The 27,509-nt window shown below is 50.7% G+C and overlaps 1 protein-coding gene across 3 annotated transcripts in view; it reads left to right on the top strand.

Annotated features, from left to right (window-relative positions):
- Window positions 1-9,319: 9,319 nt before the first annotated feature.
- Window positions 9,320-27,509, top strand: part of PCSK6 (proprotein convertase subtilisin/kexin type 6) — a 192,847-nt gene continuing 174,657 nt past the window's right edge. The window contains exon 1 of one of the 3 annotated variants that reach the window (XM_058736784.1): window positions 9,320-9,643. In XM_058736784.1, the coding sequence (XP_058592767.1) occupies window positions 9,371-9,643 (273 nt within the window). In that variant the 5' untranslated portion in view covers window positions 9,320-9,370. The remainder of the gene's footprint in view (window positions 9,644-27,509) is intronic. The other 2 variants (XM_058736781.1, XM_058736783.1) reach the window with 2 other exon arrangements.

The raw sequence follows: 27,509 nt of genomic DNA, 5'->3' as shown, positions 1-27,509 counted from the left end.
GAGACTGGGCTGCAGGGCAATCCTGTAGGAAGTTACACCAAAATCAGGAGAAACCAAAGCAGCATGTGCAAAGGAATATGAATGCCTTTGTGTCTTGCTTCCTGGGGCCTTGTGGTCACCAGCCTTCTCTCATCTGCCTGGACCTTGTTTCACTTCATGCGTTGACTTGTCATAAAGCCACTTTGCACTCGTGTGGGTCCCAGCTCAGCCAGCCTGAAGCCTGCCCCGATCACAGGCCTGTTCAGCAGAAACCGAGACCCAGATCTTATGGCCCTTGGCCCTGTGTCTGCTGCTGGCTCCTGGATATCTACAATCAGCTCTTCTGTTCTTGACTCTCAAGAAAATCACTGCCACCTAATCGTGAGGGAAAGATAACCTGGAAAGGGTGACATTTAGGATTATAGCTGGCTATCACATTTATAGAAAAGAATCCAGGGCTCTAACTGATTTTTTTTAATGTTTTTAAGTGTTTTTAAAATTTATTTTTGAACGAGAGAGACAGAGGCAGAGCACAAGCAAGGAAGGGGCAGAGAGAGAGGGAGACACAGAATCGAAAGCAGGCTCCAGGCTCTGAGCTGTCAGCACAGAGCCCGAAGTGGGGCTTGGACCCGTGAACTGTGAGATCATGACCTGAGCAGAAGTCAGACACTTAACTGACTGAGCCACCCAGGTGCCCCTCTAACTGATTTTTTTTTTTTTTTAACCTATTGCATTCCCTTCACAGCACAGCCTACCCAACATCAGACCAGCCAATCCCTTCCACACGGTTCTGGAAGAGGAAAATACTAGACCCAGGTCCTATCTTGTTTAAACAAGTGTCAAGCAAGACCACTAGGGCTAAGGCTTCATCTTTCCAGGGAGGAAAGGGGGGCCTAGGGAACCCCACGAGATGAAAAGCCGCTACTGAGACCCAACACCAGTCGGGCACTGAGCCGGGCATGAGAGATCCCATGACCAGTCATCATGGTTGGGCCACAACACATAAGGCAATATAGTCAGGGTGAGCAATTCTGCCTGGGGACAAAGACGGGAGGGCTGGCGTGTGGGAGGGGTACTTTCGGTTAAGGAAAGCTTCACAGAGGAGGGGACGTGTGGTGGAGCCTGTGAGCATGAATCTATCTGTGTGTGCAGAGGGCTGAGAAAGGCATGCCCAGGAAGGAAGGTGGTGAAAGTCAAGCTGCCCAGGCCAGAATGGCTAGTCCAGCTGGGAACAGCGTTTGGCCCCATGGTGGGACAGGAAGAGCAAGAAAGATAGCAGCAGCTTGCAAAGGCGGTGAGGGCTGTGTCTCCACCGCTGAGACTCAGGGCTGAGCTTGGTCTCCACCCTATTAGCTGCAAATGATCTAAGGAAACTAAGCCTTGTGTCAGTGGTGGGGGGGGGGGCAGCGGGTCAGAGCCAGAGATACCACATGGGAAGTGATCACAACACCTCATGTGTGCATGATGAGGACCTTGGCAGGGATGGGGAGGACGAAACAGGAAGAGAGGTCAGAATCAGGCAGAAATACTCGGGGTTGCTGATGTAATGGCACTTCTGTCAATGCCACAGAAGACCTTCAAGGCCAGGAGCTGGGCAGGTTGGAGGTGAAGAGGCTGATGTAGGTCACTGTGGGCTTAAGGGGCCAGAGACAATGAAGACGTTGAGTAAAGAGATAAAGATGTGGGAGCCAAGGTGTGACCTTCTGAAGACTGAGTAAGGCTGTAGACAGATATGGGTTTGAGAGCTACCGAGGAGAGGCTGGTTGGAACAGTGGGAGCGTTCCTCCTCAGCTTTCCATTCCTCTTGGGATCAAGTCCAAATTCTTTCCAGGGTTGATGAAGCCATCACAGCCTAGCCTCTGGCTGTCCTTCCTGCCCCCTCTTAATCCATTCTCCTTTCAGTATCAATGCTTCCACCCCTCTGCCTCTCTAGCTTTTCTATCACGCCACCTTCCTCCAGCCTCAGGGCCTTTGCACATGCCGGTCCCACTGCCAGGTGCCCTGCCAACAGGTGGGGAACCCCCAGGGATGGAGGAGACTGTTAATCTCAGTTTGCTCCTTCACCCACCATCTTAGCCTTTCAATCACCTATGTGACCAATTCCCTTTACTGTAAATAACTGGTGTGGTTTCTATTTTCCCTCTTAGACCTGACTGATGGTCCACTCATCTGGGTATTTCCTGTTGATTTCTTGGAGCTCAGCTTAAAAGTCGCTTCCTTCAAGAAGCCTGAACCACCTCGTTCAACACTTTTCTAGTATCTGGCAGACCCCACAGGGTGTAGTGGGAGTAGATCATATGAGATCTTTGGGGCATCATAAGGATTTTGATTTTGCTGTGTGAGACCCGAGGCCTTGGGAGAAGTCGGAGCCAAGGAGCAGCCTGTCAAACCTTGGTTTTCACGTGGCCCTCTGTGTTGAGGATTATTTCAAGGGGGCAAGGGCAGAATAGGGTAGGTATTTAGGGGGCTGTTGAGTTCCACCAGGTGAGGGAGGGGGGGTGGTAGCACTGGAAGTGATGAAAAATAGGATTTCCAAGGTAGAAACAACCAGATTCACTGACAGCCCAAGAGCAGGTTTGAGGAGAGGGGTCGAGAAGGCTTTGGAGTTGCCCTTTACTGTGGCAGGGGAAACTGGGGGGTGGAGAGGTGGGATGGAGAAGATCAGGAGTTCAGTTTTTGTGATGTGCCTTAGATACCCCAGTGGAGAAGTCATCAGCTGTCTGGAGCTCAGGAGCGAGGTCCAAGCCAGGGACACACGATGGGAACCATCAGCATGTACCAGGCACCCCAGTTACGAGAATGGCCAACATCACCCAGGGAGTGAGGGTGGAAAGGAGAGAGAAGAAGATGGACAACTGGGGCTTGGGTACCCGATGCTAAGAAGAATGTCAGTGGGGGCCGAGAGGCAGCCACAGAGCCGGGAAGAGAAGCAGGCGGGTGGGGAGGGGTATCCTGGAGGCCACATGAGGAAATCTTCAAGGAGAAGAGGCACTCTGCATGTCATGTGCTGCGGGGAAGGGCTCCTAGGATGAGGACTCAGAACTGACCACTGGACTTAGCAACTTGGGGGCTGCTGGGGACAGGGACAGGGCGTGGGGGCATGGCCTGATTGGAGTGAGTGTAAGAGATAGCATGAGAGAAACAGAGACAGTGGATGAAGGCAACTTTTGAGCATTTTGTTTTGCTATGATGGGAAGAAAGGAAATTGAAGGGTACCTTCGGTTTTTTTCCAAGTTTTTTTTTTTTAGGCTTATTTATTTATTTTGAGAGAGAGAGAGTTCCAAGCAAGCTCTGAACTGTCAACACAGAGACCAATGCAGGGCTTGAACCCACGACACTGGATCATGACCTGAGCCAAAACCGAGAGTCAGACACTTAGCAGACTGAGCCACCCAGGTGCCCCCAGGTTGTTTTTTAAAGGTGGATGGAATGACAGCATGTTTGTAATGAAACAGAGATAATTCAGCAGGAGAAACTCATCCAAGTGAAGTGCACAGAGATAAGACAGCAGTTGCCACAGGGACACCCTTGGTGCCTGAGGTGGGGTGGGGTCAGGCAGGACTGAAGTGGGGGTGTGCCACAGGGGCAGAGGGTGGGCAGAGCCACAGGGCAGGTGCAGGTGGGGGAGGGGAGAGGTCTCTCCTTGGGAAGAGTTTAGAAGGAAGCAAGCAAGGAGGTGGGGGAGGGCGGGAAGGTAGACACAGTCACTGAGAACAGTGCGTTCTGGGTTTCAGCATGCCCGCAGAGGTGTGTGATGACGAGTGTCAGGGGAGACCCAGGGTGGTTTTGTTTCTTCTCCAACTGCACTGCAGGGTGCAGCTGCTGAGTCAGGAGGAAGCTGGGTCCAGGGCAACACTCAGGTGAAGAGCAAAGTGACCTTTTCCAGACCTTGCTTGTGAAGGAAGGAGGAGAGGAAGAGAGGTGGTAGGAAAGGGCATGGGGTGGGGGTGGGAGTAAGTGTGCCTCTGTAGGGTGAGGGGCTCTGGGAAATCTGCTGCCGGGGAAGGGTCTGGGGAGAGGAAGCCATGAACTGCTCAGGAGTGTGGGCAACAGGCAAAGCAAGACCCCACAGGGAGGGGGATGCTGTGGGGACCAGCCAACACGGGAGGGATGGCTTTGGAGAGGGGCAGGGAGACCCCTTTCCCCAGGGGCGGGAGGACAGCAGGGTAACAGTGTCCATGCCTCTGGCCTTTGTTTCTTTGGAGGAAGAGAGAAGCTGGGGCGGGGGGTGGGCACTTCCCAGGTAGAGGAACTTTCCAGGAAGACTCCAAACCGCCAATACTGCCACCCTCTGCAGCCAGGTTACTTCATTTACGTCCCCCGGGATGCACTTTCCCCCACTCCCGATTTATACGCTCAGGTTCCCAAAATGATTCTTGTCTAGCTCTTCTCTCCTGGTCTGTGACTGCAAACCGCCCCCCTCCCCCACTCCCACCCCGTCTTCTGCCTCGCTCCGTTTGCCGTGACTATGAAGGGAGCCAACTTCTAATTTATTCTCACTCGGGAAGAGTACTTAGGCAACGAACCCAAAACTCATCCTGGAGTCAGAGTGATGTCTTCACACATACCCTGCTGCTGATATGCCAGACTTCGGTAAGAGGCAATGTGATCCCCAGGGTCTGCATGGTAAGGAGATGGGGGCGTGGCTTGGGAGCAACTCCCCGCCTCTTCCTTCCTTCCCTCCCTCCTTTCGATAAATATTCATTTGCCGCTGCCCTGTGCCCCGGGATCCACAGGAAGGTGATACAATAGAAACAGGAGGAGCCCGTAGACCCGCTGGGCGCCCACCCAACAGCCTTCCTAGAGAAGCCTCTTGCAAACAGATCTCGGATTTTGCTCAATCTGGGGCAGTAATGTTTCGCCAGGAGAGAAATCAAGACTGCTAGGAACCAACCTGGGTAACCCATTCACGTTGTCAATGACGGCTTGGCGGACCGGGTGAGCTTGTGACCCAGTTCTGATCCATAGGGCCTGAGGGGAAATGAGCTGGGTGTCCTGCCCTTCCTTCCTTGGATGCTATCTGGAGACAATAAAATGCTCCAATCTGAGCGCGTGATTTAGGCACAGGAGGAGAAAGCCTGGCAAAGTACAGAAAAGCTATCTTGAGCCCTGATATCACCCAGCTGCTGAATTAACATCCCTGGATGCACCTATCACCAAATTCCTGTTTGTGAAATAATGAGCTGTCCTTACTGTTCATGCTCCTTTTGGTTGAGTATTCTAGTACTTAAAACCAAAGGCATTCTAAAACTGCTGCATCAAGGACGAAATTAACAATTGTGATTTTTCTATCACATGTGCCTCTGGGCCTCCTGGAAGCCAGGGCAAAAAGGGAAAGCAGATAAATTGCAATGCTCTCATTGTTAATTGGGAAGAGCTTCTCAGGGAGCTTGTGCTTTTTTGCTCCTAAATTCCTTGTTTGACACTAAATTTCCCCGTGGGAGTTTATGAAAGGAACACTGAGATACATAATTGCAAGATAATTGTTTTGCCGGAGAAGCAGTTTTTACAAGGCTCTTTCTTAAGACAATGAGGATCTAGATATAAAGGGAAAGTCTAACCAGAGAGGGAAAGAGTGGGTGGGACGAGAATGGGCTTGGTGCCGCTCCATGCCCTCCCCACCACAGATGGTCAAACATCCCCCCAGAAAGGAGGAGAGCCCAACATGAGTCAGAGCCCGCACTGAGGAGATGACAAGATACATGGGCTTTAACACGAGTGGAAGGCAGAGCTCAGAGAAGGATGGAGAGGGAAAGACCCCTGACCCACCACTTAGAGGGAGAAGCTGTGGATGGGGCTTGGGATGGATGGAAAGGAGAGAAAAGAGAAGTGTGAAAGGGAGACAGTGGAACCAGCTGGGGGACCCCTAGTTTGTAGAAACCCAGGGCAGGATGAAGGCTTCTCTGGGACTGGGGTGAAGGGGCTGGAGGTAGGCAGGGGTCTGATCTTTCCCAGGCCCTCCCTTATGAGGGATGTTAAAATCTGAGAAAACATGCAAGCAGGCATGGCCGAAGGGTGGAACATGTACATGCCTGTGAACCCCACAGAGGGACAGAATATGCAGCCTTGCCCATCCCATCTCACTGAAGGGCTCCCGGGGCCCAGTGTGGTCACCATTGTTACCACTCTTGAGTGCTTACTCGGCATCAGGTGCTGGGCCAGGGGCTCTGCATACAACAGCTTCTGTTGGCCTCCCAGGGCCCTGCACGGGGACAGCATCATTACTGCCCTCTCCAGCAGAAGATGCTGGAGCAACTTGCCTAAGACTTCGCACAACTCGTGGTGAGGCCGAGCTTTGAATGCATGCTCTTCTCCAATATCCTGAAGGTGGTGCCCATCAGACATTGTTTGATGGATGCCACCCTGGCTCACGGAACCTAGCTCGTTTCCAACATGCGGTTTTTCAGTAAAGTGTTTGTTACTTAAACTAGAAACAACTTCTGCATCCAATTCTGCTTCAACACACCTCAGAAGGTTGTGTGCAGTCTTCTGCTAGCCAGCGGTCCTGGAAGTACCGGGCGTTGCTTGGCCCCAGCTATGCAATCCTGTACTTGCTGCACAGGGGTCAAGTGTGGACATGAGAACACATAACTCCATAACATCTTCCCAGTGATGGCTCCTCCTCCTATTCTCTGATTTTGGGAGGATTCTAGTATAAATATCACATCTCTGTACTAGCATTTTCTAAAACTTCCGAAATATGGATGACCAGCTTCCAGTCACCTTTCGGTCCATCTCCAGGCCTTCTGACCTAGGGAAACAGGATCAGCCCTCTTCCCACCCTACCCCGACCCTGGCCCCTGCCCCAAACTGTTGGACCCTCAAGGCCCATCTGGAGGGCTGGAGCTTAAGTGAGGAGTAATCTCCTCTCTGCAGGAAGACCAACCAAGTTTTATTACAGATTCTATCACAATACAAGGGCTGGTCCTTCTGTGACTGAGCTAATCCCGTCACCACGTAAATCAATAGGAGACCCACAGGAGGTGATTTGATTTAGGATGTTCATTTGGGGAAGCTAGTCTTCCTAGAACATTGAAGGCAAAATAGTGCCTGGGCACTTCCACAATAAATGCCAAGTGTAGCTCACAAGGACCAGATCTGTTAATAAAATAAATTCAGATCCCTCCAAATAAAAATTCAGACACATTTTAGGCTCCTCAGTTCAGTGGGCTGAATCCCTGAATCTACTAAATTATTATGGAAACACTCTTATCTCTGCCTGTCAAAAATCACTGCTGTCTTGGTGGGGGGGTGTGTGGGGGCCCTCTGGGGAGGGACGAATTGCTTCATAATAACTTAGATTATGTGCAGTGTAGCATTATCTTGAAGAGCGCCACATACTTGAAGAGGCACAACACAGGATCTGCGACAGAGCCGACCCAGTCCAGGTGACAGGGGCCAGAAGGGAGATGGGTGTCTCCCACATGGATTGCTGATAAGTGACAGAGTGAGACTTCTAATCCAGCCCCCTGACTCAGTCCAGCATCCCTTCTCTGTGGACAGCTAGGCGACCTCTGGAAGAGACAGGGTGAGGGTTCTGGGTATGATTTTGGCTAAGAGGGGGGCTGTGACCTCTAGGATAGCCCAGCTTGCCTCAGGGCCTCCTGTCTCTTAAGTGGGTAGGGGCAGGCTAGCGTCTAGGCCGTCTGTAAGGGGGATGCAAGGGGCCTGATTCTGCAGCATGGGGCAGGCCTTGAGTGTCTGTCCAGGGAGCTGATCACACTCGGCCAGGGGGAGTGAGGTGGGAGAAGTTGCATCTAGTGCAGAAAAGAGAAAAATGTGAGGGAAATGAATCCCCAGGTTCCAGGTTCCCTGGCAGAAGCCCTGTGAACAAGGATTTGGTTTGTCCCTGTGGGGCCTCCTACCATACCTCCCGTGCTCTCACCTCCATTCAGGGTGACTCACGCCTGCAGAAAGGATGAATCATGTCAGTTACGAAACCAAAGGGCTCCTGAGAGGGAGGCTGGAAAGGACCCGGGGAAGCCACCTCCACAGATCCTGCTTTCTCCCCACCCCTCCTGCCCCCTATTGCCCCACCTCTATCTGCCAAGCCACAGACTCAAGAGAGCTCTCCATAGTAATTTCTTCTGGAAACAGGACATCGGATCAGTGGTCGTCTTGCCTTCCCACCTCAAGGCCTTCTGGGGCCTATGTTTTGTTTTCTCTCCTGTATTCATCCCGGGTAAAGGCTTGCTTTCCACGTGTCGCCAGTTGGGACCAAGGGGTCCTGAAAGTAATGGGAGAAGAGATCCTGAAGCAGTCCTCACCTCTCCCCACTTGCTTGTTCACAGTGTGAACACTTCCATAATTCTCCAGGGTGCACCAAATAATTACCTGCTGCATTCTAGGCTGCTCCAGGCAGCAGGGGCAAGGATGATTCAACTTACTTTCCCACTGACTGGTACCAGCTCACCGGGAGCTTTTAAGAGTCTACACGAGTGAACACCTACCATGTGGCAGGCCCCGGGCTCATAAAAACAAACGTTTATGGACAGCTTATCGCCCCGCAAGAGCTCATGTCATCCCCAAAACAGCCCTACGGGGTGGATACTGTTGTCATCCCCATTTACAGGTGGAGCCCTGCGCTCAGCAGGGACAGCGACGTGCCCAAGATCACACAGAAAACGAAGCAGACAGCTTGGGGATTCACCTGTACCACCTGCTTCTCCAGGGTCGGCTGCGCCGCGGGGTTTCTGCTGTGCACTCCTTGAGTCCGGCTAATCTGTCAGCGGTCTTGGCCCCACTTAACGTGCCTCTCCAATCAGGCCTCGTTCTCCACCGGGCCACGACTCTGTCTTTCCTTGTGGCTTCTTTCCCTTGGAACCCAGAGCCCGTGCAAACCCACCATCTCACACTGAGATGAGCAAGGCCACCCTTCAATGAGATTAAACTCGACCCGGTGGGTGAGGCCTCCAGGATGCCCGACGGGTGGGAGGGCTCGGGCCTGAGCTCCCCGGTCTGGACTCACCTGAGCTGCCCCGGGCCGGGGGGAGTCTCTCGGGGCTCCTGGTAGAACGTGCGGGGGGCGGACAGGGCCGCCGCTCGGGGCCGCCCTGGGCCTGTGTCCCGAGAGCCCTAAAAGTCTGCGAGAAGTTCCCCGGTGGGGGGCGTCTCGGGCCTCCCCCGCCGCCCGCCCGCCCGCACCGCCCGGTGCCCCCCTCCCCCCCCCCTCCCGGCTCGCGCTGGTCCCGGTGCGGGCCGCTGGAGCGCGGGCCCAGGGGCGCCACCGGGCCGCGCGGGCGGGAACGCGCCGCGGCCGCCTCCTCCTCCCTCGCTCCCGCCCGCAGCGGCGGCGGCGGCGGCGCTTCCCCGGCGCGGAGCGGCTTTAAAAGGCGGCACCCCACCCCCCGGCGCACTCGCCGCTCGGGCGCCGCGCGAGCCTGCCGCTGCCATGCCTCCGCGCGCGCCGCCTGCGCCCGGGCCCCGGCCGCCTCCCCGGGCCGCCGCCGTGGACGCCGTGGACGCGGGGGGCGCCGGCGGGCCCGGGCTCCGGTCGCTCGCGCCGCGCCCCTGGCGCTGGCTGCTGCTGCTCGCGCTGCCCGCCGCCTGCTCCGCGCCGCCGCCGCGCCCCGTCTACACCAACCACTGGGCAGTGCAAGTGCTGGGCGGCCCGGCCGCGGCGGACCGCGTGGCCGCGGCGCACGGCTACCTCAACTTGGGCCAGGTGAGTGCGGCCGGCCCCGCGCGCCCAAAACTTTCCCGGCCGCCGGTGGGCACGGCGCGAGGGGGCGCCTCCTTCCGGCCCGCGGCGCGGCGGCCGCGCGCGGACAGGGGTCCCGATCGGCTCGGCCCTCGCGGTCGGGGGGCGGCCGCGGCGCCCGGCAGGGAGTCGCCTGGGGAGGCGGGACGCTCGGCGGGACCCATCGGGTGGCCCCAGGGCGCCCACTCGGGCCTGGAGCGCCGCGGGCAGTTCCGCCGGCCCGGCGGCCCGGCGCGGGCACCTGCCCGGCGGGGCGGGAGAGGGAGCCGGTCTCGGGCGCCGCGCTCTGCCCGCGGGCGCTGTCCTCAGTGCCCACCAAGCTCTCCCTGGCCTCGGATCCCCGCTCCGCCACACCGGACCCGCTGTCCTCGACGGGGGGCGGCGCGGGGCTCCGGACCCTGAGCGCGCCGGGCGGCCCCGCGGCTTGGTGGTGACACGCGCGTGGCCCAGAGGCTCGGGGACCCGTGCTGACTCGGTGTCCGCGGCTCCAGGAGGGAGGGGGCCCGGAGCCTGGAAGCAGCGGTCAGAGGCTTTGCAGGCAGCTCAGGACCCTGCACCCGCGCGGTGGGCTGGAGGCAGGGGTCCTGCGTTTAAGACCCCTTCCGGCACCGGCACCGGCACCGGGGAGTTGGCTTTGATTCTGAGCTTCTGTCGTTGTTCTCAGGGCTGCTCTCCACACTAGCTGTATGACCTTAGGCGAGTCACTTTCCCATCCCATCTTCAACTGTAGGGACGGTGGCAGTCTGTACTGGCTGCATTTGTTGGGAAGATCAGTGTTGTCGGGCAGCAAAACCCCAGGCCGGGCCCTAACCCTGGTCAGTGAGCCCAGAGCCCTCCCACGGCCTGGGCCATCGCTATCACTGTCAATTAGCAAGAGAGGACAAGCCCTGGGCACGAAGGTGGCATAACCCCAAAGGAGGCTGAGGCAGGTCCCTTCCCACCCTCCCCCACCCCCCCCCCCACCCCCACTGCGCCAACCCCACAGAATGGCAGCGGGGCAAGGGATTGATTTGTGGCCCGTGGAGGGGCAACAGACTGAAGTGTGCGGTCCCACCAGGGGACCTCTCCGTGCAGTTAACAAATCTCCTACAAACTCCACACTTAGAGGGATGAAGCGAAGCGACAGGGAAGCGCCAGCTCATAACTCAAACCCTAGTGCCAGGCGGTGTTAAATTTAGTTTCATCATTACCCGTGACAGAAGCCAGCAAAGTGTGGTGTGGCCCCAATGTAAATGACATTTCTTCTGCATCCTAAGTCCCGCACAGAAGCTGCTAATGTGAGATGTGTGGCCTTCCGGAAAAGTCAATTTCTGCGGCTTGCTCTGTCTGTACTTCAGGCGGCAGATCAGAGTGTGTCTGAAAGAATGCCACCGTATCTTTTTGTGTATCTTTTATACAGTTTGCTCAGGTCTCTTCAAACACCACTGTGATGGAAGATGTTGCCTTTGGGTAGCACTGGCTTCATTTCTACCTGTGGTTCCTAAATCTCCCCAGCTGATGGTCCAGCCTGAAGAAGGTGTTCCTCGGGGCGCCATCCCCGTTGGTTGCTAGGGCCCCCCGGCTCCTGCTACACTTCGCTGCTCTGCCCAGGTGGCCTGGCAATTTGTCTTCAGCTCAAAGTGACTCTCAAACTGCACGGTAAATTACAAAGTGCCTGGGTTTCTGGCTCCTATAATTAAAGGAGCAGAGGGGAACTGACGTTGAGCCGTGAAGCTCCTGGACATGGCAATGAGAAGCACACACAATGCCTCCCCCTCACAGTTCCTGTCCCCCAGAATCAAAAATGCCAGGGCTTTGAAACAACTTCTGTCAGACTCACTGAGCTGAGTCTCATACACAGTGTGCTGTTGTCATTTTACCCATGGGGGAGGTTCCTCCAGGTACCTACCTGCCCCGACCTGGGACCTTCTGGGGAGTCTCTCAAGGACCCTCCAGTTCTGTCCAATGCAGCCAGGGTAGACTGCCGTGGTGCCATCGCTCAGCTTGGGAGGCAGGGTGTCATTCGCAAACGGAGGGATTAGTTGGTTGGGGATCCGAGCAGTCTCAGAGGCTGTGTGTGTGTGTGTGTGTGTGTGTGTTTACTCAAGGAGAGCCTATAACTCTTTATTCCAAAACCAGCTTTTCTCCCTCCCTCCCCCAAGTGAACTGCTAATGTGGAAAAGGCCTGGAGCATTCCAACCTCTACCTATTCACTAAGAACTCTTTTAAAAACCTTATTTGCCTTTTTCAGCCGGGAGAATTCGTGACTCATAAATAAGATGTAGATATTATTAGGTTTGATTTATGGATAAGTAAACTGAGGGAAAACAAGGGATGGAAGCTGTTTGGGTCCACACAGTGTGTGTCACCTCTGATAATTTTGCTCCCTGCTCTTTGTCTCCTGCTGCATTCTCTGGTCTGTGTCCTTTGTGAGACCCTTTCCCCAAACCCTTAATGGGCAACTAGTGTTATGCCTCCTACCTGCCCTGACTCACAGCCCTGCTGTGCTCATGGGTCTTTGTGATGCTCTAACTCCTGGCTCAATTGTTTTACTCTCTTTTATGCAACTGATAACCTGATTCCATGTATTTTAAGTGGTGCAAAAGTAATTGAGAGAGAGAGAGAGAGAGAGAGAGAGAGAGATATGGATGCCTTTCAGACTGATAAAGGCTCTGGATCTTTTCCATTGAAAAATATGCATCAGCAGGAACCAAACTAGCCTCTTTTTTTACCCTTCCGTCCCAGATAATGCACCACAATGTTGAAAGAAAGAAAGAAAGAGAGGAAAGAAAGAAAAGAAGGAAGAAAGAAAGATTTGGAAGAGTCAAATGTCATTATTGACAGGTGGTATAAGTAACTACGTGGATAATCCAAGAGAATCTAGAGACTATTAGAATTAGTTATAGAATTGAACAGGGTGCTTCGTCACCAGTAGCTACCTATCCAACAGCAACATCTGAGAAGATAAAAGAAATGATAAAACACTGTAGCATAAAAGCTGTTAGAAACCTAGGAATAAATTTTTGAAAAAATGTGAAACTTACAGGCAGAAAATTATAAAATATTGGAAAGATGTTTTGAAAGAAAAGTCTGAATAATGAAGGGATGAGCCATGTTCATTCATGGGAGGACTGATTATCACATGCCCCCTCCTCTGATTAATCTATAAATTCAGTGTAATTTAGTTGAAGTGCCAACAGGGTTTTATATGGGATATGAAGTCATACAACTGAATGCTAAAATTCACATGGAAGAGTAAGTTCCCAGAATCCCTGAGACGACTCTGAGAAGGGAGAAAAAGGAGGGGAGTGTGCTGTGCCAGGGAGCGGAACTTCCCATAAAGATGGTTTGACATTGGCCCAGGGATGGTCCCATCCATCAATGGGATCAACTCAAACCCGGGCACGTATGGGAACATGTATGTGCGAGTGGAAGAGTTACAAATGGGTGGGGAAGGGTGGGCATTTTAGTCAATGGCGCTTCAGATCCTTACCTCACCTTGCACTACACAATAGTAAATTCCAGCTAGAAATAAACAGAGTGGAATACCTTTATGACATTAGGACAGGAAAGGATTTCTTTTTTTTTTTAATTTTTTTAACATTTATTCATTTTTTTGAGACAGAGAGAGACAGAGCATGAATGGGGGAAGGTCAGAGAGAGAGGGAGACACAGAATCTGAAACAGGCTCCAGGCTCTGAGCTGTCAGCACAGAGCCCGACGCAGGGCTCGAACTCATGGACCGCGAGATCATGACCTGAGCCAAAGTCGGACGCCCAACCGACTGAGCCACCCAGGCGCCCCAGGAAAGGATTTCTTAAGACAGAAAAAGAACAAATAAAGGAAGAGATTGATCCATGAAAAGTTCTGTGTAACAAACACATCACAACAGAGTTTAAAAGCACATAGTAGACTAGAAAACATATTTATAACATATAGCACACAGGTTGGTGCCAAGATTATTTAAAAAGATATAAATCAATAAGTAACAGATAAGTGCCATGTAGAAAAATGGAGAAATGTATGAATAGGGAATTCAATGAAGAGGAAGCCCAAACGGCCAACGAACACGAGGAAAGCTGCTGGGCCTCCTGGGAGTTATGAGGACAGTGCAACACGAGGCAGTGACAACATAGCACTTCACACCGTCAGATTGGCCGATGTGGAAAAGTGTTAGTATCAAGTGTTGACAAGGATGTGGAGCCACGGAACTTCCCGAGGCTGCTGGTCAAAGTGGAAATCAGTATAACTACTATGGAGAGCAATTTGGCCCTTGCCAATGAGGTAGAATTGCATCCGCAGGTTCATATCTAGGCTTCTACTGGGGAGAAGACCTTACGTAAGTGCACAAGGAGCCTTGCAGAGGAAGGTCACAGAAACATTTTTCAAATGAAAGGAAACACGTCCTAAATATCCATCAGTAGAAGAATGGAGAAATAAATCAAAATGGTCACATGATGGAATATTATACAATAGCTTGAAAGGAACTAACCAGGGACAGCTGGGTGCCTCAGTTGGCTTAGCGTCTGACCCTTGATTTTGGCTCAGGTCATGAACGCAGTGTTGTGGGATCAAGCCCCGAGTTGGGCTTCACGCTGAGCATGGAGCTTGCTCAGGATTCTGTCTCTCTCTCTTTCTTTCTCTCTCTCCCTTTCCCTCTGCCCCTCCCCCACTCACACACACACACTCTCTCTCTCTCAAAGAAAAAAAGATAAGAAAGGAATTAATCAGATAAGTATCTACAGAGATAAATCTCTACATGTGAAAAGGCACATTGCCAATGCACAGTGTAGTAGTATTTATGTAAACTTTAAAAAACACACTAAGTAATTCTGTATTATTTGTGAATGCATACACATGTAGGAAGCATCCACATCAAGTTCAGGTTAATAGTAGAAGGGAGGGAGGGGGGAGAAACTGAGAGAGGAATGTCAAACTTTATCTGCAGTGTTATAATTCATAATATACACATATAGGGGCATGCATGTGTGTATATATAACATAAGTTTGTGCTTTTGTGCTTTTCTTTGTATCAAAATTTATATATGGTGATGTGTACACATGGGTGCAGACATGCACGTATATATGCACATACATATATACACTTACGCACACACACGTACACACATATATGTCGATACACATGAAATATTAAAAGGGGGGGAAAGAAAAGAAAAATGCACCTCACATGCGCACATCGTGGTGTTCCTGGATTGTCTGAAGACTGTCTGTGGACACACAGGTGGAGGAAGAAGCCCCTATTTAGGCCTCCTGAGCTGGGCCAGTCTGCTTGTCAAGCAATTGGTGACCTACAGAACCAGAATGCCTAGCTCAGATCACCAGGCTATTTGGGCAGAGCCAGACCCAGAGCCCTAGAACCCTGCTCTCAGCCATCACCCTCTCTCTTCTACCCCCTCTGTTTCTTTATTTTTTTAATTTTGTAATGTTTATTCGTTTTTTTGAGAGAGCCAAAGCATGAGCTGGGGAGGGGCAGAGGGAGACCCAGAACCCGAAGCAGGGTCCAGGCTCTGAGCTGTCAACACAGAGCCCAACACAGGGCTTGAACTCACGAACCATGAGATCATGACCTAAGCCGAAGTCGGATGCTTAACTGACTGAGCCACCCAGGTTCCCCTCCTCTGCTTCTTTCTCTTTCAAACCGTTCGGTGGCCCACATGGCCCTCACTCTAACCTATATACATTGTAACCTTTGACCCCAATGACTCCAGGAAAAGACAGGTTATGCATGTGAAAGGGATGGCAACAAGATATTCTCACCAACCAAATCACAACATTTCAGCACCTGCAGCTTTTGGAAGTGATATTTATCTTAAAGGTGGTGCTTCGATACCATACTTTCCCTTGCATTTTTTGCTTTGCCTGGAGTATTGAGCTAATTTGTTGGTTCTGAGTCTGAACATAAAAAGGCAGGCTGGCTGCCAGGGCCCCTAAAAGATCTAAGAGCCTTAAATGATTTTGAACTTGCCTTAAATAGTTTTGCTTAAAATAGCTACAGCACGGGACATACCTGGCCCAGAATTTCAGGTGGGTCTGCTTAATTCACTTCTCAGCAGAGGAAAATTGTCATGCTGCAGACAGCTTGTTCTTACAATCAAAAAAAAAAAAAAAGCTGAAGCTTTAGCCAGGTGTTAGAATAATGGGCCAGCATTTGTTCCGAGCAGAGTGTTGGGGGCTTGAAGGGGACAAGGGGAGGCCCAGAATAGCAGTCACCTGTGACCTAGTTATCTGGTTTTGATTTTCAGTCTGAAGCTGTCTTGTGTTAATACTCTGAGCCAAGAGCCATGCATGCAGGCTGGCCTGGGAGTAGAAATGGAGAGGTTCTGGGTGTGATGTGGTGGGGTGAGGGTGGAGAGAGAGATAAGATTGGGATTGTGAAGCTCGTGGTATCATATGGTATCATACCCTCCGTTTGACATCTTTCTTCAGATGGTAACAGTGTTAAGTGGACAGGGTTTTATTTGAATAGACTGCCCTCGTAAGTCACGGGGACTGTGGTGGAGAGAGATGACTGAAGCTGAGTGGCTGTGCGTGGAGCCAGGTGGCCAGGAGGAGACTCTGAATCAGGCCAGAGTAGATGCTCAGCTGAACGGTCCCCTGGAAGAGTTTGGGTCTCTCGAGGCAGAAACCAACAGCGCAAGTGAGCAGCAGAGCTTGGACGGGGTGGAGAGCCCGAAGCACCTGCCTGAGGCCTCTGCCTGGCCTTGGGCTTTGGGTGACCCCAGGGCCCTGCAGGACCGTTCACACACTGCAGAACACCCTGGGCCCTTTTAGGTCTTGAGCCTTTGCACAGATTTTTGCCTCTAAGTTGCAGTTCCTCTGAGCCTCCACAGCCCAGGCCAGGGGGATGATGCATCTCCCTCTCCTTCCAGGGCCCTGCAGTGGAGGGCTGGCTCTCTCCCTTCTGGCCTTTGGATTGTGGCTTGGCCTTGGCATTGACCAGAAGCCCTGGCACGTGCTTGTGTCTAGCCAATGAATGTCTCTTCTGCAGGTGCTCCCACTCATGGAGCCCTTGTGCCACCCCTGCAAAGAGGTGTCACCAGGCCTATTTAATCATGAGGAACGCTCAGGCCCAGTTCAGTTCTGACTTGTGCAGGTCACAAACCGGTGACTGACAGGCCAGGGTCTAAACCCATACACTCTGACCTGCCTTCCACTGTCATCACCTTTGGCTGACTGACCTTGGACCTGTTTCTCAGATACAGGTAAGCCATCGGGCCAGAAAGTCATCAGCTCACTGCTGCCATTGACACAGAGCCTATGTGGACCCCACTGGCCACTGTTTCTCCTTCTTTCCACCTGGCTCACATGCACACATACACACAATGCTGCGTGTCAGCACTTTTCCATCCAGAACACTTGGTGCTGGCTCCTTGTCATCGGTATTGAAACTTACATCTCTCCATTTGGGAGGGAAAAGTATGCCCCAATCCGTTTTGGTCCTTTGAGGATGGATGCTACACTCAGTTGCTCAAACTCTGCACACTATGAACAGAGGAATCATCCCTCACTGTAAACCTTCTCCTCTCTGTGTGGTCCCTGTCTCCAGAAAGGATTGGCAAACCCAGTGCCTGAGCTCGAGGACCGGAAGTCACCGCCTCCTCCCCCTGCTTCCATGCCTCCCGTCTGGTTTATAACTCAGCCTGTCTCGTGGGTCTCCTGGATGGCTCTCAGGTCCCCCTGCTTTCCTGCTGCTGTTGTCCAGCACAGGCCGGGGGGCCTCTATCACCTCTCACCTGTCCATCCTGCTACCGGGCCTCCTTCTGCCCTGGCCCCAACTCTCCTGAACCACTTCACGCTCTTGCTTCCCTTCAGGTTCCCTTATGCTATTCTTTCTCCCTAGGATGCCCTTCCCACCCCCTGGCTAGCCTCTTGTCCTTCCCAGCCACCTGCAGGCCTGCCCTCATTTCCCCAGCCCTCCTAGGCTTCCCAGCCCCCATCACCCCGACATTGCCTATTGGCTTGTTCATTTCTGCCACCAGGCTCTGGGCTTCCTGGGTAAGTCAATCCGTAGTTGGTCCTCTGGCTGCTCTTGAAGATCAGTTCCAATCCTGCCATTTCTCTGATCATGGAGGGGCCACTCCAGGGTGGCCAGAGGACATGCCCTCACTTATTCTGTGTTTGCTGTGTGCTCTCACTGGTGCTGGGCCCTCAGAGGTAAGAGATGTAGCCTCTGCCTGACCAGAGCCTCTTGGTTAGGGGGGAGGATGTGAGCGTTTGTGAAGGAGCAGGTGACACTCGTACATCTCCATGTCTGTTGGCTGAACCGTCTCCACCCCTACTTTTTGAATTTTAATCCCTTGTTTTTTGGAGTCACCTGGCAGACGGGCCCCTCCCGGGCTTGTGCCTGTGTTCCTGCATGGGGATGACCCCATGATGCCCTAGTTTGCTGCTAGGTGAGGTCAGCTACACAGAGCGCAAGGGCCAGCAGTGCCCCACCCTGGAGACCACCATGGTGCTTCAGACCCTATGGGCCCTCTCATCCCATCAAATCCCAGCTCTTCCTGATGTCCTTGAGCCTGTACTGTTGGAGGATTTTGAAGACCCGGTGGCAGGCACAAGGCCCTCTGTCCAGTGCTGTGGAGAACAGGGATGAATAGCCATCAACTGTTGGAAGGGAGCCTCATGCTCCATGGGATGGGATCGGCAGCTCAGGTTCCCATGGTAACCAGCCCATCAATGCCCTTAGTGTCAAGACAGTGGCACCGCTGAGAGGAAAAAACAGTCTCATTGTCTCCCCCTTGGTTGCTTGGGTGCAAAGCAGCGATGCTCCGCGGGGCCCCACAGCCTCTGGCCCGACGTGTGTTGCCGCCCTGCCGCATATGACCTGCTTGCGGAATCAGGGTCAGAAAGTGGCCATCGGCTTCAGCTTCCTACCCCTCCTTGGGGCCTTTACACTCCTGTCACTGGCTGACATCCAGTCATTTCCGGAGTCCTTGTTGGGTGAATCCGACTTCTCAGTGGGAAGAAACAGCCCAATGGATCAGACTCTTGAAGCTCTGGATGATGAGCCAGACTGCATTTGCCACAGGGGTGGATCAGTCTGCGCCCAGTGTTGGCAGGCGGGTTTCTGGAAGGGTCCTTGATTTCCAGAGGCTCTCCCCTTTGTTTCAAAAACTTGTGTGAATAGCTCTCAGAGATGACCTCCTGTGTTCATTCAACCAGCACCTCCTTCTTGCCCATGGGGGGCCCGAGTCTACTCCGGTGACCTTGTCAGCCTCTCCAGGGTGGACACAGTCTGGGGAGGTGGCAGAGAGGCAGGCAGGGCCACCCGCTTGCCACGTAAGGGCCTGCATGCAGTTGTCCCTGGCTAGGAGAAGGCAAAGCTGTTCCTTTGCTAGCCCTGTCTCATGCCCTGTTCTCCACACTGGAAGCCGGAACTTCGCTCTGGATTTCCCTCATGTCCACATCCACTGGCCATGGCCCTGTCCACTCTGCCTCCTGGCTTCTCCCTTGCAGCCCTGCCTGCTCCCGGGACACTCACACTCTCTCTGGTAATACCTGGGTTACTGCCTCGCTGTTCTCCCTGCCCCCTTCCAGGCCAGTTCCCACACTGCTCACTGGACAGTGCTTCAGGACCAAAATCCTCATGCCGTCCTTTCCCTGCTTTGAACCTGGCCAATGCTCTTGTGCAGCAAAGCCTCACTCCTTTGGCTCTTGGGGAGCAAACTATCCCTCTCTCTTGTTCTGGGTTGAAGGCCTCAACCCAGAGCCCTTCCTTTTGCCGTTTTCCAGCCACCCCTTTGCCATTCTGGAAACTTTCCCTATACTTTTTCTTTCTTTTGCACCTGCTATTGGTTGCTGTTATTTTAACCCCGGTGCCCATTCCCTGTATGTTCTGCCTGGCCAACGCTGCTCTTCAGAATTAGCCAAAGTGGTGTTTCCTGACCTGTCTGCTGCCTGGCAGGCCTGAGCACTGTGCTCTCAGAGCTCCACAGAGGGCCTCAGCTAGATCCCTGCCGTCCACCACACACACAGACATTGTGTGAGAGCATCTTGTCCTCATCTTTGTTCATTTCTGTTTCTTCAGGCCCTTGTCCCACTCACTGCCCCCACACCACCTCCCAGACATACCTGGTGACTGTGTTGCATTAGAGGGGGCATTTGAGTCACTGACATTATTGTCCCCACTGATTAAGAAGCACTGCTCTGATCATTACCCAAGAACCCTAGGAGTGACCCTGTTACACAGATGAGCAAACTGAGGCTCTGGGTATTTGAGTGACTTACTATAGCTTAGTAAATTTCAGAGCAAGGCTTTCAACTTGGACCACTTTGATTCCAGACCTCACTCACAGACGGTCCATGTTAGGAAAGGTTTCAGAGAGCTGGCGGCAGCTGGACTGGCCATGGAGCTTGAGTTGGGGTCCTCTAACTGGTAAGGTAGAGGGGTACAGTCCAGGCAGATGGAAGCTTGAGAAAGAAGGGACACTTAGGAAGGTGACTATGTAGTCCTATCCAGAAGGAGGATGACTGTAGGACCCTCCCTTCTTATCAGGTCTTGGCCTGGGGCTTCACTTCCAAGGTTTATCTTTGAAGGCGTAAAGGCTGCCTGCGGCATCCTTGACTTTGGAGTCCAAGAGTCCCAAGGGCAGGGAGCTTTCCTTGGACACTGATCTCCCCGCCCTCCGCCAAGGCTCCCAGGGACCTGTGTGTTTCCCACCCCAGGAGGAGAGTGGAACACCATGGAGCCAGATCTCTGACAAGAAGGTTGGAACCCCACAAGGAGAGAAGGGGCTTAATGAGGGGACAGCCTAGTTATAAAATTGTGTCATTACTTAAATTTTTTGGTGTAAGAGGAATACACACATATATATTGAATATTTGAAACACATGAAAAAGAACAAAGAAAACTCCAAAAATCATTTATAATCCTACTACCCAAAGATAATCACCGTTAATGTCTTGGACCATGTCCTTTTCATTGTTTTTTTTTTAAACTGTGTATGGAGGTGGGGGCACCTGGGTGGTTCATTCGAATGAGTGTCCTACTCTTGATCTCAGCTCAGGTCATGAAGTCATGGTTTGTGGGATTGGAGCCCTGCATCTGACCGCCCAGAACCTGCTTGGGATTCTCTTTCTCCCTCTCTCTCTGCCCCTCTCCTGCCTCAAAATAAATAAACATTAAAAAAAAAAAACAACTTTGTGTGTGTGCACACTCATGCATGTACATGTGAGTATGTGCATACATATACTTATATATAAGTATGTACATATGCATATATGTATGCACACACACACTCACACATGGGTGTATGTCTTATACAAATAAGAGTGTACAGTTTTGCACCCCATACCTCCTAAGCCTAGAACTACTCTATGGTGTAATTTTTAAGGGCTGCCTCAGTGTATCATTTAGTGGCTGGCCCATACTTACTTAATCTTTCCCCTGACATTTTAGGTCAGTGGGTTCTTTGTGACTCGTTGGGGAGTCTGGTCTGGAAGGTGAGCACCATGCAGGGAGGCGGAAGGGGTTCCGTCACCGCCTCGTCTCCCACTGACATGACTTGCACCCCTGGTCACAGTGGCTCATCACAGTTCCGTGTCTCCCCTGTGTCACCAGCCTTGCAGAGGGTCCAGGACTTGATGACATTTGTTCACTTCAACTCATAAAGATTTTATTGAGCATATTTTTTATTTTATGAAGTTACATGTGTATTCTGTAAATATTCTTCCATCGTAAAGAATTCAAACCGTGCAGATGTATAACGAGCAAAAATCCAAAATCTTCTTCCCCCTCCTCCCATCTCCAATTTCCTTCTTCCCCTAGATACCATCACACTTTAGCGTATGGGTGTCTGTTTCAGAAACGTACATGCACATAAAAGGTTTTATTTTTTTATATAAATGGGATCACACTAAACATGTTTTTCTGCACCTTGCTTTTCTGAAGCCTAACCATGTATCCTGGAAAGATTTCCACTCTAGTGCATAAAGATCTACTCTGTTATGTGAAATGGTTTTAAGCTATTTTATGGATGTGACATTTTATTACATCATTTACCTATACTAATGTTCATTGATTTGCCTACAGTTTTGTTTTTGATTTTTTTTTTTGGTATTATAAACAGCGTTGTGGTTATCATCCTTATGGATGCCTCTTTGTGTACGTGTATGAGAATTTCTGTACTGTACACAATTGCAAAAACAATAGTTATAATAATAATGATCACAGACACCCCTCTGGCCCTCATGTGCCAGGTAATTTTCCACGGGTTTTCCTGGTATTGACTCATTTAATCTTAGAAACTCTGTGAAGTAGGTGTTATTATTATCCTCATTTTACAGGAGGAAACCAAGGCACAGAGAGGTTGAATAACTTGGCCATGGATACACAGCATATACATGTCAGAGTTAAGATTTGAGTCAAGATGAGGCAAAGTATATATGCATGTTATATGGTACTAGGGATCGGCAGGTGGCTCTCCGGGCAGGTGGTACCAATTGACACCCCCCAGAAGTGTCTGATGGGCCCTCACCAACCTTGGGTGGAGATAGCAGTTGCCGCAGTATTTGCCGGTTCTTACAGGTGAAAATGAGATCTCGTGGTTGTTTTAATTTGCTTTTTTTTTTTCTGATTACTGTTAGAGTGAAATGCCTTTTCATAAAGTTATTAGCCATTTTAATTCTCTGAATTGCTTATTTGCATTCTTTGCCCATTTTTCAATTGGGCTATTTTTCTTCTATCTTAATGATTTGTAGGTGCTGTCTCTATATTGTGGATATTAATCTCTTGTTTGCAACTATATTACAGATATTTCTCCCATCTGTCACTTCTCTTTGAACACTGCTCACAGGGTGTGTTTGCTTGCTTGTTTTCTGAAGTTAAACCTGCGGTCCCATCTGTCTGCAAGGCTTTGGGCTCGTCACTGGGTATAATTCAGTGATGAACAATCGGGGTCCTTACCTACAGCAGACGGGAACATAAGTGAGGAATACTGAAATTAATATAGTGAAATTAATGGAAGCCAGATGCTTTAGGATAAGAGACGGGAGTGGAGCTGCTTTTCACCTGGGAAGTTCAGGGAAGGCTTTGACCCAGACCTCGAAGGGCCCACCGGATTTTCAGAGAGAGAGAAACAAGAAGTGGGAGTGGTGTTTCTGCAGGTGGATCCTCAGTGAGTGCATCAATCTGCATCCCACTAGGAAACAACTCACCCTGTTGGCTCAGGTAGAGACTCTCACGGGGGCTACTTATAGAGGCGTGAGTGGGGATAAGGGAACCACCAAAAGGTATTGAGGCATCTGAAGACCAGCAGTGGTGGGAGATCTGCTCCTGGCCTTGAGCTAAAGGGACCCAGGGAGAACTCAGGTCAGCAGAGCGCGGGAGGAGGAGGAGCTGCAGAGGAGGCAGCCTCCTTCTGGCCCCGCCCACTGGCCAGACCCTCCGGAAGTGTGGTCCAGGTAGGGTTGTTGGAGGGGCACGGGGCAAGGCAGAGAGGGAACAGTAACCAGCACAGTATGGATAAGGAGACAGACCATTTTTGGCATAGCAAGAGCTCAGCAAACACCCTGATGTCAGTAGAGGAGACAGGAATTCATCTGGGGGCTGGCTCGAAGCCTGGCGCTGCGCAAGACACAGAGTTGCAAGATGCGTCGGGCTGGCTTCGCATCCAGCGATGTGTGCCTCGGCGCCAGTTTTAGCCTTCCACGTGTCCTCTAGGAGGGTCACAGCAGAGGCGTGCGGTTTCGCGGTTGTTAGACCCCACGTACCTGGATCTGTGCCTCCTTGTTCCAGCCGGAGTTTATTTAGGTGTGTCTGTCAGAGGACAGACTCTTAACACGGAAAAATAAGTCCCCTTCTGGCCATCATTGCGCTTCGTCTAACACACATCTTGATCTTCTGCTGTTTTCTGAGACTTGAGCAAACAAACAAAAAACCCCTTATTTGTGTTCCTCTTGACAAAGCTAATTTCTGTAAAAAGAAAAAGAAACCTTTCTAGCCGGCTATCAAAGTAACTGTTCATGACTGAGCTCATTAACAGTCTTTTGACAAACGTCTTTTAATTTCTCATTTGCAGGAATATGACACTATTAGCCATGGACAAGATTTCAGGGGCTTAAACAAGTTTATGTACCACGGCTTTGCCAATTCAAGACCCCCACAACCCTTCGTTGGAGCACAGGATGCAAAAGCCCATTTGTGGGAATGAATGTTTTCTGTTCCCGCAGAGTTTCGTGTTCTTGTACAAAATGAACTCATTAGGACTTTCTAGGATTATTTTTGCAGGGCCAGGTGGGGGTGGGGTTTGCTTTTATAAGGACCGTGGTTTTCTACCTTACTCTGATATCTGACCACACCGGGAACGTTGTAAAACCAAATTGATTCCTTCTCACGCTAAATAGTCTTCAAATCCAAACAAAACCCCAGAGGTAGAGACTTAGCAAAGTCTAGAAGACCATCTTTATAAGGCTCATGTCGGGGGGCGGGACTGACCACCCCACATCATGATGAGCCACGTCTTTTGTTTTGTTTTTATAAGTTTATTTTTGAGAGAGAGACAGAGAGGGTGAGTGGGGAGGGGCAGAGAGAGAGGGAGAGTGAGAATCCCAAACAGGCTGTGCACTGTCAGTGCAGAACCCAATGCGGGGCTCGAACTCACGAACCGTGAGTTCATGACCTGAGCCCAAACCAAGAGTCGGACACATAACCGACTGAGCCACCAAGGCGCCCCGTGTGATGAGCTGTGTCTTAACAGCATTCCTATTCTAAGTAAGTACCTATCCAAAATCTAACTGGGAGAACCCCTCTACTTTCCATTTTGGTAGTCACTTAAAAAGAGCACTGGACTGGGTTCTGTTTTTCCCTTATGTCAGAAATTCAATGGCTGCATAAAACGACAGAAAATCCTATCTTCAAGCCAATTGGTTTGGGTGACTGAAAGTTGGTTTTTCTTTCCAACAACTGGTTCCTTTCCTGCAGCTAGTCACTTACAGTGCTTTGTACTTGGTCTGTGCTGAGAGCAGTGTCAGCCTGGCCTCGTCTTCCTGACAGGCAGCCACCCAGCCTCCTCCCTGATTGCTCCTGCATGCTGACCTCCTCAGGGGGGGTCTCCCAGTGACCAGCTGCTGCCATCAAGAGATTCCCCCCTGACCCCCATGCCCGAGGAAACATGTTTGTGCACTTTCTGCCACTTTTCTCCCCTCGTCATCCACATCTTATTTGAATTGTGTGGTCAGGCTGCAGGAATTGAATCGCAGGTCTCAAGGCAGGGCTGTGTTTCTGCATGCGCTGTGGGCACAAAAATGAGGTTAAAAGATCACAGGGATGATAGATGCAGCTGGATAGGAACAGACATCTGGCTGAACCTTCCCAGTCCGTTTCAAATGGTGTTCCTGTGTCCTGAGGTCTTCTGGGGAGGTTCCTTAGTGTTGAGCCCAGTTTGATTTCTGCATGAGCCTTCCATAGCAGAAGACAAAGGGTTAACTGCTATGACCAGGCTTTCCTGTGGCCAGGAGGAGCCAGTGCTGTGGCTTCCCTGGAAGGTCATGGTGCTTGGATTAGATAATCAAACCAACAAGTACTTGCATTGACCCAAACATGTCCCCAGTTTGTCTATTGCCCTGTTGGTTTTTCTGTAATCGGGAGTGCTGCGTCTGTTTGGTTTTTTTTCCCCCAGAGGATTACAAACTTCCCTGAAACATTCAGCATGTTTATCATAATTTTTTAAAAATATTTATTTATTTATTTATTTATTTATTTATTTATTTATTTTGAGAGAGAGAGAGAGCACACGCCAGGGAGGAGCAGAGAGAGAGGGAGAGAGAATCCCAAGCAGGTTCCATGCTGACAGCACAGAGCCAGACGTGGGGCTCGATCCTGCAAATCATGAGATCATCACCTGAGCCAAAATCAAGAGTCAGATGTTTAACTGAGCCACCAGGCGTTCCGTGTTTATCATAATTGTTTAAGTTCTTTAGGTCCATCAGTAGGAGAATGGGTAAATAAATGTGACATACTCATACAATGGGCCCTCTTTACTCAGCAGTGAAGAACAAACAACCGTTAATGCCTAACAGTAGGGACAAACTCATAGACATAATATGGAGTAAAAGAAGCCTTGCACAAAAAGCTATCAGATTCCATTTACAGGAAGTTCTAGAACAGGTAAAACCAACTTGTAGCAGAATAAGAACTAATCTATAGGTGTGATGGACTGGGAAGGCACATGGGGAAACATTCTGGGGGTGGTGGCTATGTTGTGTCTCCTGATAGGGCTTTGGGTTACATAGGTATATACATTTATCAAAACAACGAATATATAATGAACATTTGTTCATCTCGTCATATGTCAACTTTACTTCAAAGGGAGAAATCCATAAGCAAATATTGAACTCTCTTTAATGATGTGTATGTTGAAGCATTTAAGGACAGAGTATATTGATACTGCCTGCAATTTACTTTGGAATGCACCAGAAATAAGACAGATGGACAGATGGCTAGAGAGACATGGATAGATGAAGAGAAATGTGATAGAGTAATTGCAGTAATTATGTTAATGGTAGAATCAAGGTGGTGGGTATGTGGGTGTCTGCTGTATAGTTCTTTCAACTCTGCTGTATGTTTGAAAAATTGCATAATAAAATGTTAGAAGAAAAAGGTTCTGAGGGTAGTGGTGGAGATAGGAGAGATTTGGGAGAAGTTCATTGTCCTTAGAGACATACTTATAAATTTGTGTTTGGAGGTGAAGATTAAAAACCTAGAGATATAATGGGGCAAATGATGCCATCCAAGAAATCCCCATAGACTCTGAGTTGGGGGGGGGGGCAGTAAATGCTTTTTTTTTTTTTTTTTTTTTTAACGTTTATTTATTTTTGAGACAGAGAGAGACAGAGCATGAACGGGGGAGGGTCAGAGAGAGGGAGATGCAGAATCTGAAACAGGCTCCAGGCTCTGAGCCATCAGCACAGAGCCCGACGCGGGGCTCGAACTCACGGACCGTGAGATCATGACCTAAGCCGAAGTCGGCCGCTTAACCGACTGAGCCACCCAGGCGCCCCAGTAAATGCTTTTGTAAGGTGTGTTCTGGTCACACTAGCATCTGAAAGGAGTACTGTGGCTCCCTGAACCCCTAGCCTGTTAGTTTTCCAGGGACAGAAAGATTCAGCCCTGGGGAGAAGCAGCCCAGCAAATGTAAATGAGTGGAGTCCCGCAGTTTAAAGACCTTCCTGCAGAGGAAAGATAAGCCTGAAGCAGATACCCCTGGCACAGCCCTGGTAGTCTGGGTTGCTTGCCTGCTAATTATCTTCTCTTCTTGCTCGGCAGTGGTTTTCTAGTTCCAGGATTTGAATTATTGACTTTATGTAGAATTTTCAGCCCCTCTTATGTTGCCGAATGGGAGGGCAGGAATAGTACCCATTCCGTACAGAGTCCTCATGGGTGGGTGTCCTAAGCTGGAGTCTTACCCCTGTGTCACCTGGGGGCTGTCCCAGACCATGTGCAGCAGAGACAAAGGCCATCAGAGTTCCTGTGGGAGAAACCCTGCCTGGGAGACGAAGCTCCTGGTCTGCTGGTAAATTTAGGGCATGTGTGAGAAGTTGGGGGTAGGGAGAGAGGAAAAGAATGAAAGCATTATTCTAAGAAGCTGCTTTTATTTATAGATTCTCCTAATTCTATTAAAATGAATGCCAGGGGGATATAAAACTTGGAACACGTAACACATAATAGAAATAAAAGGACGTTAAGCTAAAATAGGGAACAATGGCAAAATAAGAAGAGTCTTAGGACCGAGAGGAAGATAAGATATTTTTCTGAAATAAAATCGTCTTCAAGCACACTGTACAGGGAAAGTGAATTAAAATAAGGACTTGGTTAGGAGAGAACTTGGAAGGA

Source organism: Neofelis nebulosa, chromosome 7 (assembly GCF_028018385.1).
Source record: "Neofelis nebulosa isolate mNeoNeb1 chromosome 7, mNeoNeb1.pri, whole genome shotgun sequence".
NCBI lineage: Eukaryota > Metazoa > Chordata > Mammalia > Carnivora > Felidae > Neofelis > Neofelis nebulosa.
Note: the sequence above shows the minus strand (reverse complement) of the source record. Positions and strands in the feature narration are given on the sequence as shown.